The sequence below is a fragment of the Notechis scutatus genome, chromosome 3 (assembly GCF_049901735.1).
Source record: "Notechis scutatus isolate UNSWTSFEM ecotype Mainland chromosome 3, rNotScu1.2, whole genome shotgun sequence".
Taxonomy (NCBI): Eukaryota; Metazoa; Chordata; class Lepidosauria; order Squamata; family Elapidae; genus Notechis; species Notechis scutatus.
In genome coordinates this window covers 115,057,598-115,068,486 of record NC_142011.1, presented here as the reverse complement: position 1 = coordinate 115,068,486, position 10,889 = coordinate 115,057,598, and the positions used below count along the sequence as shown (strand labels likewise).

Sequence of the window (10,889 nt, the reverse complement as noted above, 5' to 3'; positions counted from 1 at the left end):
ACATACATACATATATATGTTCATATACACACACATACATACATGATAAACACACACACACACACACACTTACTTATTTAATTATAACAAAAATGTAAATGCTTAATGATAACAAAATAAAACGCTCCTGGCTGGAAGCCTCCCACCACCTGGCACCTTCCAAAGAGACAGAAGAGCGGGTGGGTTGTTTTTGTTTTTGTGTGTGTGTGTGTGTCTGAGCTAAGTGGCCTCAGGGCAACTGCTGCTGGGAGAAGCAGAGGCAGAAAGGGGGCTTTGCTCTCCTTGGGGGGCAGCGCCCCTTGGCTCCAAGGGCTTCTCAGCAGGCATCTGCCTGCAGAAGGACTGCTGCTCTTGGTGATTAATTGGGGGATGGGAGGGGGAGAAAGTGGGAGCTCCTTTCAGATCCTGGGTGGAGGATTGAGAGGCTCAGATCTGCAGCTGAGGAAAAGCTGGGGGAGGAGCTCTTCCAGTGTCACCTGAAGACCGGCAAGGAAACGTGTCCCTGGGGGCACTTCGCTCGCTTTAGAACTTTGCAGCCAAACCCAGCCACAGCCAGTGATTATTTTGGGGGGAGAAAGCATCTCCGTTACCAGGGGAAGAAAGGAGACGAAACAAAGTTCACTCTTTCACTGAGACCTACAAAACACCAATCTACCGTGTTCCAGGAGTTCTTCGAAATAATCAAATGCTCCCACTTGCAGTTCCCATGCCTCCCGGCTCAGGTCCCTGAGATGCATGCTCCCACACATGGCGGCGGCGGCGGCAACAGCAGTCCCCTCCCCTAGCGCCCACTTTCAGCTCTCCCCATTAGTTTTCTAGCTTTGAATTGCTCCCGGCTCTCTCTTTTTCCTCCCCTCCACCCACGTGCAAGCAGGAAAGGAAACAGAGACGGAGCCGTGCACAGCTCTCCCCTTTTCCAGCCCTTGCTGCCTCTCCCAACATCGAAACCTCGGAAACGCAGGCAAAGCTGCCACAGCAGTAGCGCCCTGAGTTGCTTGCTTTTCCACTACTGCCTTCTCCTCCTCCAGCACCACTTCCTTCTCTGGGTAGGGCGATTGTTAACTAACCGAGCATGCTAAGGCAACTCAGCAATTCAAAGCTAGAGAACTAATGGAGACGAGCTGACAGCAGGTGCAGGGGGAGGGGACTGCAGTTACCGCCACTGCCGGGTGTAGGAGCTGGTTGGCGCGTGTATCTCAGAGGGCCTGACTCCGGGGTCCCTTGGAGAGCCGGGAGGCACAAGCACTGTGCGGCCCAGATTAATTGCTTTTGGGGGGCATTTCTTCTGCAGCCCACCAAAATTTTTCCGCAGCCCACTGGTTGGCAACCGCTGCTCTAGATAGTCCAGTGCAACGTGGAGAGCCATGGCAATAGCATCCTCTGTGGATCTGTTATTCTGATAAGCAAACTGGTATGGGTCAAGGGTCGATGGGAGGCAATCCTGTATATATTTTAAGACCAGTCTCTCAAAACACTTCATGATTATGGGTGTGAGAGCTATTGGTCTATAGTCATTTAAAGTATCAGGAGGGGCTTTTGGGGAACTGGAATAATAATGGAAGTTTTGAGGCAAGATGGAACAATGGCTTGTGTGAGAGAAAGGTTAAAAATATTTGTAAACACACCTGCGAGCTGGTCAGCACATGCTTTGAGTACCTTCCCAGGTACCCCATCAGGGCCAGCAGTCTTCTTCACATTCACTGCTTTAAGCACCCGCTTCACATCATACTCTTGTACTCTGTAAACAGTTGAGTACCGGTGGTTTGTAGAGGCAGTGTGTCTGAAGACCTATTCAGTTCAAATCAGGCAAAGAAGCAGTTCAGTTCTTCTGCCAGTGATGCGTCCTTATTGATCAATATGGGATTGCTGCCCCTGTAATTAGTGATGTGTTCAATGAAGCATCCAATGCTCCACTTCTCCCCCCGCAGTGAATTTCCCCCAGGGCTTGGGCCTGCTTCCCTCCCTACTGGGTCCCATGCCCTTCTCCCTATCCCCCATTATAGCTCAATCCGTTTACTTTCTCTGTAGATCTCCTTCAGGGAGCACCTGATCCACTGCACAGCCTTTCTATATACAGACCATGTGATGCCTTCCTGGAAGCAGGCATTACATTGGGAGCAACCACGATTCATTGGGGCTACCTTGAAATAGCACTCAGTTCCAACAAGTGCCTTGGGACCTCCATACTGTAAGGGAGTCTGCAGGGAACCAGCGGGGCAGGATTGGGGAAGATGTGTGAGAGGACTAATGAAGTGTACTTGTGGATGGTTGACAAGGAGATTACGAAGGGCACAAATTTTGTTCAATTGACTGTGGAGGTGGTACCATGACCAAAACCTAGGCAGGCTTTGGTCTCTAGGTTTCCATCCTGGAAAAATGGCTGCCCAATCTTTTCTTGAAGATCTCCAGCGATTTTGACCTACTCTTTCTGTTCCTGCAAAAAGCAAATCTCCAAAACTAACTATTGATTGTTTTCTGCTTTGATAGTTAGTGCCTCTGCAGAATAAAAGTCATAGAATCATAAGGCTGGAAAAGACCTTGAAGGTCTTCTAGTCCAACTTCCTGCTCCTGACAGGCAGCTCCAGTGATGGAGCATTCAAAACTCTGTAGGCAAGCTATTCCATTGATTAATCATTTTCAGTATCAGGAAATTACTCTTTAATTCTAAGTTGGATTTCTCTTTAACAAGCTTTCACCCATTGCATCTTGTCCTGCCCTCAGGGGTTTTGGAGCCATGATGGCAGTGTTAGAATGCAATATTCTAGGTGTCAGTGTTACAAGTAACAACCTTCAAAATTAAAAGACTCCAAGCCTGTCATCTTCTCAAAGATCCATTTCATTAGAGATGTCATATTGGCACATCTGAGGAAAACCCAAATCTGAGATTTCTGGGTTTCCCCTAGCCCAAAGAGAATCCAAAATCCAATCCCTGCACCCAATAGTTCATCACATGATCCAATCATTGCTTTGTTCCAACTGGAGACTATCCCCAGGCCTCCCATCCAGGTGCAGAGTAACATGTCCTTGACTCCCTGAGAAAGGAATATTGTTGTAGCTATTCTTCCATTGCTCCTTGAAATCCCCCTCCCATATTCCCAGGCACTGAATGTGGTAGCCCAGAAGCCTCAAATAAAAATGGCTTCCAAGATGAGAGGAGGCTTATTCTGCCCACAGGAGGGTTCTATCCTAACAGGGCTTGAGATTAATTCATCCTTTCATCCTTCTGAGGTTAGTAAAATGAGGATCCAAATTGTTGAGGGACAATATGCTGACTTAGTAAACTGCTCAGAGACTGCTGTAAAGTGTGATAAAGCAAATATTTTAATACAGAAAATGTTGAAAATGACAATAAAGACGAAACCAGAAATTTTCCTTTTGTGTCTAATGGAGAAAAAAATTGGAACTTTGTTACTATATATGTTCAGCAAGACTATTGTATGAACAAAAATGGAAGGACACTTCGATTCCTACCATGGACAAATGGTTGCAGAAACTGATGGAGTTGGCTAAAATGGCAAAATTGACTGTTTTGATTAAAGAAAAGAATATGTGCTTTTGTTTCCACATGGAGACTGCTTCTGAAAGCAGTGCTTAAAGTGGAAAAGAATGAAACTTTGATTTTGGGTTTTACTGATTAGACTGATAGATTCTTATAGAAATGGCTAGTTTATATTATTATGAAAAAACAAAAAAATGTGATTTGATGTTAATGCATTATTTTACTGCAACAGAGAGAGTCAGAAGTCAATGCTTCTTTTTATTTTTCCTAATCCTTCTTCACTTTTCTTCTCCCCCTTTCTCTCCTATTTACTTTTGTATTTTGTATTTTATTTCATCTTATAACTCAATAAAAATGTTAAACTAGAGAGTGCTGTAAAGCATTATGGGGTGGTATATAAGTCTAAGTACTATTGCTAATGCTATTACTGTTAGTTGACCCCCTATCATGTCACCCCTAATCCTTCTCTTTGAAAGGCTAGTGTCATGGATCTATCCCCAGATCAAATTCAGTGGAGGAGGGTAAATTTGAGTCTGCAGAGGAAAGTGCGGAGCTTAGTATTGATCAGGATTGGGGCTCAGAGAATGCTAGCTTGATAAAGTAGCCTCTGCTGGGTCAATCGGATTAGCAACAGGCTGAGCAACAGGCTGAATGAAATGAACCGCAGCTGCAGCAAGTTGGCCAGGAGGTTCCAGCCAAGGACTGGGTGAAGGTGCAACAGGTTAGCAATGAGGAGGAGGTGGAATCCACACCTCCTCATGATACAAGGACACATACAACAGAAAGGAAATGGGCACAATGCTGGTCAGCCAGACTACTCATGAGGAGGCAATCTTGTCTCATGAAGGGCTGCACCAGCATTGCCTACTTAACCCCACCCGAGGAATTAAGTATTGCTGGAGCAATGTGTCCAGTTCTGTGTCTTGTATCCTGGCCTATTTGACTCCTGGACTGCTTTCCTAGACTTTGTGTGTGCCCATTGGACTCTGTTACCCAGTGACTCTTGCTGTACTGAGCTTGGAATCTGGACCTGTGCAACAGAGGTGCTTTCTGAGGACCTGTTTGGGGGGGTTTGAATAAACCACCTGTAGAAGTATTGCTATATATGGGGGGGCGTGTTGCAGCACAGCTAGACATCTAGTTTCCTTAACTGTTCAACATAGAGTTTAGTTTCTGGACTCCATATCTTTATTGCTCTTCTTGTCACATTTTCTAGAGTCTCAGCATCTTTTTTAATATCATGATGACCAGAACTGGACACAATATTCCAGTGTGGCCACACTAGTGCAATTTAAAATGATACTATCACTTCTTGTGATCTTGAAACTATTTCTCTGTTGATGCAACCTACAGCTGCAATGCTTTTTTGGCAGCTGCAGCATACCTAGATCCCTTTCATAGTTTCTATTGTTGAGCCAGGTATTGCCTATTCTATACCTGTTCCTTTGATTTTTCCTGCCTAAATGCAGAAGCTTTTCTCACCACTGAACTGTATTTTAATTGGATAGAGCCTAATGCTGGAGTCTCTGTCATCCAAAGTGGTAACAATTCTCACAACTGGGTGTCATCTGTAAATTTGATGAGCTTTCATTCTCTCTCATCTAGATCATTAATGAAGGTGTTGAAGAATATTGCCCCAAAGCAGAACCCTGAGGTACCCCACTGCATACTTCCCTCCATGTAGATGTAGTTATATTGAGGACTACCCACTGAGGATTTTCCCACGTCATTATAGTTGTACTTTTAAAGTTGTAGCAACGTTTCAGCAGAATCTCATCTGCCATCATCAGGCTTCTGTATTGTGTTAGTCTGTGAGTCAGACTTTCACAGCCATTTCTGTTTTAAATTTGGTGCTAGCCTACTGCTGTGCCAGAATGGTTTTTTCTTCATCTTGATTGGTTGGGAGTCTTGGTCTGTGTTTATTGGTCTTGGAGTTTGCTGTGTTCTACTTGATTGGTGTTTCTAATATCTTCTGTCTGTTTTGTAGCTTTTTTTTTTTGTCTTGATTGGCTGGCAACATTGTGTTTCCTCTATTGGAGGCTTTTAGTGCGGCTTGGCTCCGAGTAAATGGACGGCTATCCCTTATTAGGAAGCTAGGTTTCATCTGGGTGCCTGGTTGGGGTGTGTTTGAGCTGGAGGTATCGGGGGTCTGTTTGTGCCCAGGTGTTTGCCTGGCTTGTGGTGTGGAGATTTTTTTGTTTGTAAGTGCAGGCTTCCAGATAATTGACAGTCTGGTGGAGTCATGTTTTCTATTCATGCTTTCAGGTCTTTTTTCAATCTCTATGGCTTCTCTGATAATTCTGTAGCTGGGGTTTTCTATAGTGGCTAGGGTTTTGGAAAACCCCAGCTACAGAATTATCAGAGAAGCCATAGAGATTGAAAAAATTATTCCCTTCCCTGATTATTCTCTTGTTGAAGTGTTCAGTATTGGAGATTAACTTGATTCCCTCAAAATTAATTTCATGTCCTGTGGCTTTAAGGTGCTGGAAAAGGGAGGAAGTATTTTCTTCTTTTCTGACTGCATTCTTGTGTTCTGCGATGCGTGCATTTATTCTCCTGTTGGTTTGTCCAATGTATGTGGCTGGGCAATTGTTGCATGGTATTTCATAAACTCCTTGGTTTTCTAGCTGGATCTTGTCTGGGGTTTCTTAGGATGTTGGCTATTTTTTGGTCAGTGCCAAAGGCTGTCCTGATATTGTGTTTGTGGAGAATTTTGCTGATTTTATCTGTGGTGCCTTTGATGTAGGGGAGGAGGGCAATACCATTGTCCTGTTCTGTGTCTTGGTTTCTGGGGGGTGTCTCCCTTAGGATTAGGTTGGTAATTGTGCTTCTTTGGAATCCGTTGGAAATTAATACGTTAGTGAGGGTGTGTAATCCTGTTCTCAGGTGGTCTTTCTCGGCTAGGCGTTTGGTTCTGGAGATGAGGGTCTTGGCTACGGAGTTGATCTGTGCAGGGTGGAGATGGGATTGTGCATTTAAGTAGTGGTTGGTATGTGTTTTCTTCCAGTGTATGGTGTGTCCTAGGGACCCATTGGGTTTTTTGTAAATTAGGACAGGAAGGGAAGTTGGTTGTTGGCTTCTGTTTCCATGGTGAATTGTATTTTGGGGTGTAGGCTGTTGAGGTGTGTGAGGAAGTTGTCCAGTTTTTCTTTCCCATGTGGCCAAATTACGAAAGTGTCATCTACATATCTAATACCTCAGCCACACATGTTCTTATGAAAAAGCCAGCCAATCTGCAAACATCAATTCCATCAACCAATCAAGAAATGACAACATAGCCAACCTCCAGTATATATAGGGAGACGGCAGTTCCAATCATGCTTTGCTTGCACGAGCATGAAGCCGAAAGCATCAGCCTGAAGATGGAGAGTGGGACCTCAAAATGTTGCCAAGATACTCTCAATCTTACACGGAAAAGACCCAAACACGCCAAGACCTGCATCTCTTTCTCTCTCTTTATATATATATATATATATATATATATATATATATATATATATATATATATATATATATATATATATATATATATATATATATATATATATATATTTATGTATGTGTATGTGTATATATATATATATATACACACACACACACACACACACACACATATATATGTATTCAGCTTTGTTCGGGTATTTTCCCACGTCATTATAGTTGTTGCTTTTAAAGTTGTAGCAACGTTTCGGCAGAATCTCATCTGCCATCATCAGGCTTCTATATCATCAGGCTTCTGTATTCAATACAGAAGCCTGATGATGGCAGATGAGATTCTGCCGAAACATTGCTACAACTTTAAAAGCACAACTATAATGATGTGGGAAAATACCCGAACAAAGCTGAATACCATACATGTAAGTACCCGCAAAAACTTAAGAAATACACACACACACACACACACACACACACACATGTTATTCCCCTGATGATGTCAGATTCATGCAAACATCTATATGTTCTGTGCAGCTGCATCTGGGAGGAACATCTTCCTGCATAGATTCATACAGTACTTGTGTTGGTTTCCATATTTTCTTCCTGCAGAAGCATATTATTAGTTATATCTAACATAATTTGAATGACATCAGGAGAGCTGAATGCTCTGTGACTGAATTGGGATTTTATTCTCTCCGACCTGAGACAGGAAATTAATGCACATTGTAGAAATTCATCAGCTTGGTTGGAATGCCAAAGCATTTCAGATATTTAGCATGTAAACACAAATACAAGGTTAGTCAGTTTCCTTTGTATACTAATGGATAATTTGTCAAATTATTACATCCCCAGCATCAACCATGAAATGAAAAACAAAGTATTTATAATAGTCTTGCTTTTTGATTAGGTCTTACATCATTTCATGCATGTTCCCTTAGTTTTGGAGCTGAATCTGACCGACAGAAGCAAGAGTGGATGGAAGTGCTTCAGAACTCTATTGCTGAAACGTTGTATGATTATGAGGTAGCTGAGAAGATCTGGTCTAACAAAGCTAACAGATTCTGTGCTGACTGTCATGCACTGAGTCCTGACTGGGCTTCCATCAATTTGTGTGTGGTGATCTGCAAGCACTGTGCAGGTATATATATATATCTGTGTATATGGCACTTTTGGTGGCAAAATATCAAAACTTCTCCCCACTTATGATAAGCAATTACATAACCTCCATATTAGAGGAGGTTGTACATTTAAAGATAATTGCAATATGGTAGATTATTTTTGAAGATATCCCTTTGTAATTTTTCTCTCCCCCATCCCATATTTTAGCCAGCATGGAAAATAAGCAATTATTTGTTCTCCTCAAGAATGCCTATGTACACATTAAAAATTATGGGTGCTGCATATTATGTTCTGAAAAAAAGAAACAAACATCAGAATAAATAGCATGCAATGTTCTGAGAAAAGTGCAGAAAATAAAGGTAGTAGGTAGCAGTCTGCTAAACTCTTATAATATTAGACAATATGGTATCAACAGTAGAGACCTTCAAGTTTCTGGGTTCTATACCCTCTCAGAATTTGAAATGGACACATAACATTAGATCCATCATTAAAAAGGCACAACAAAAATGTTCTTCCTGACATCAGCTCAAAAAGTTGAGTGTCCAAGGAGCTGTTGATATAGTTCTATAGAGGAATTATTGAGTCTGCTATTTGTACTTCTATAACCATCTGGTTTGATACAGCAACAAAACAGGACAGGTATAGACTTCAATGGATAGTTAGGGCTGCAGAAAAAACAATTGCAACCAACCTGCCTTCCATTGACACGTATATTATATAAGTCAGAAAGAGGGCTGAGAAAATATCTATACCCGTCACATCCTGGACATGAACTGTTTCAATTCCTTGCCTCAGGACACCGCTATAGGGCATTGCATGCTAAAATAACTAGACACAAAGACAGTTTTTTCCTTCATGCCATCACTCTGCTGAACATCTAATGAGCTCAGTACTATCTTATGTCTAAGGATATTTATCCATGTAGTATAGGTGTATTACTGTTATCATCTTTTCTACTACCTTTTCCATTTGTATTTTATGATTATATACTTTGTTGTTTGTATGTACACTGAGAGCTTATGCACCAAAGACAAATTCCTTGTGTGTCCAATCACACTTGGCCAATAAAGTATTCTATTCTGTGGGAAACCCATTGAAATTATTCTGAAATAAATCATAATCAACAGGAGAAAAAAATTATATCTACATTTTATTCTTTATTATTTTGGTACTTGTGTTTGCCCAGAACGATTCTAGAAAAACCCACTTACAAAAGTGATATTCCCATGTAATAAGTGATATATAAGCTCATGTAGAACAGGGGTGTCAATCTTGATTTCATTGAGGGCCACATCAGGGCTGTGTTTGACCATGGGGTGCTGGGGGGGGCATGGCCAGGGTAGGCGTGGCCAGCTTGATGTCACTCATCAAGGCTCTCTTTTCAGCCGCGATGTCCTCCTGGAGTCACTGCCAGCAAAAACGGAGCTTCATTTTTGCTGGCAGAAGATTGCAGGAGGCCGTTGTAGCTGAAAACAGTCTGGGCAGGCTGCACATAGCCTCCCCAAGCTCCATTTTCACTTGAAGAGGGTTGCAAGAGGCCATCACGGCCAAAAACAGAGACCAGGAAGGCCACGCACAGCCTTCCCAAGCTCTGGTTTCATTGGCTGTGGGATGGATCTGGCCCTCAGGCCTTGAATTTGACACCCCTGATGTAGAAGGAGATTTGTATATCCTGAGATAAGAACTTCCTTTTGATCTGATTCTGAGTTTGAATCCCATAAAAATTGCGGTGAGATGGAAATTCTTGTGTCTCTTTTTCTATATTTACAGGTTTGCATCGGAGCCTGGGTTCCAGGATTTCTAAGGTGCAGAGTCTGAAGCTGGACACAAGTATTTGGAGCAATGAGATGGTCCAGGTATGAAGTTTTTTTCCAAAGATCTAGCATTGGGAAGTGATACAATCAATCTGAAATTTTAGAATTGCCCAGGTGTGGAAAAGTGGGATTGAAAAGGTATACACTGGGATTTATCCAGGAAGAGTTCCCCAATCATTCTGTGTTGGCATCCCAGTGCACGGGGGGTGGGGGATTATGGTTTTGTGTGAGGGGCAGGTGCGTGCAGGCATGCACTGATTCATTTGTGTGAGTAGCAGGCACTGACACCCACCGCTAATGTGAGTGGTGTTGTGAGTGCTGGTGCTTGCCATTTGCATGAGCCAGGCGTTGCACACATCTGTGTACATGCTGGCCCGCCACTCACATGGCCCATTTGCAAATAGGGCCACAGGTTGGGGATCCGGATCTAGGATGAGATATATTTCTTTAATATAGAGAGTGTTTTTGTTCATCCAGTGTCATAGTTCTCTAGTGTAATTTTATTGCTGTCTTCTTTAAAGCTGTTCATCATGCTAGGGAATAGGCAAGCAAATAAATTTTGGGCTGCACACCTCCCAGCTTCTGAAGTCTTGTATCCTGATGCTAACACTAAGCAGAGACAAGATTTCATCATCAATAAATACCGCTATGGACGCTTCCGCATGCTACACCCTCAATATAACAGTCAAGAAAGCATTCTGCAGGTATGTATTTATGCATTGAAGAATTTTTCTTCAACATCTGATGGAATTAGAAATTACAAAATAACACAATAACAGAGTTGGAAGGAACCTTGGAGATCTTTTTGTCCAACCCCTTGCTCAGGAAGGAGACCTATACCATTCCAAATAAATGGCTGTCCAATTGCTTAAAAAACCTCCAGAGATGGAGCTTTCACAAACTTCTGGAGGGAAGCTGTTCCACTGATTAATTGTTGTTTCGCTGACATGAAATTTCTCCTTATTTCAAGGCTGGATCTCTATTTGATCAGCTTCAGTCCATTACTTCTTGTCCTGCCCTCA

At 42.5% G+C, this 10,889-nt stretch overlaps 1 protein-coding gene across 1 annotated transcript in view; it reads left to right on the top strand.

Moving 5' to 3' along the window:
- Window positions 1–10,889, top strand: part of ARAP3 (ArfGAP with RhoGAP domain, ankyrin repeat and PH domain 3) — a 178,058-nt gene that overhangs the window by 43,781 nt on the left and 123,388 nt on the right. Inside the window, exons 11-13 of the mRNA XM_026683190.2 lie at window positions 7,873–8,072; window positions 9,824–9,909; window positions 10,389–10,571. Of these exons, the coding sequence (XP_026538975.2) occupies window positions 7,873–8,072; window positions 9,824–9,909; window positions 10,389–10,571 (469 nt within the window). The remainder of the gene's footprint in view (window positions 1–7,872; window positions 8,073–9,823; window positions 9,910–10,388; window positions 10,572–10,889) is intronic.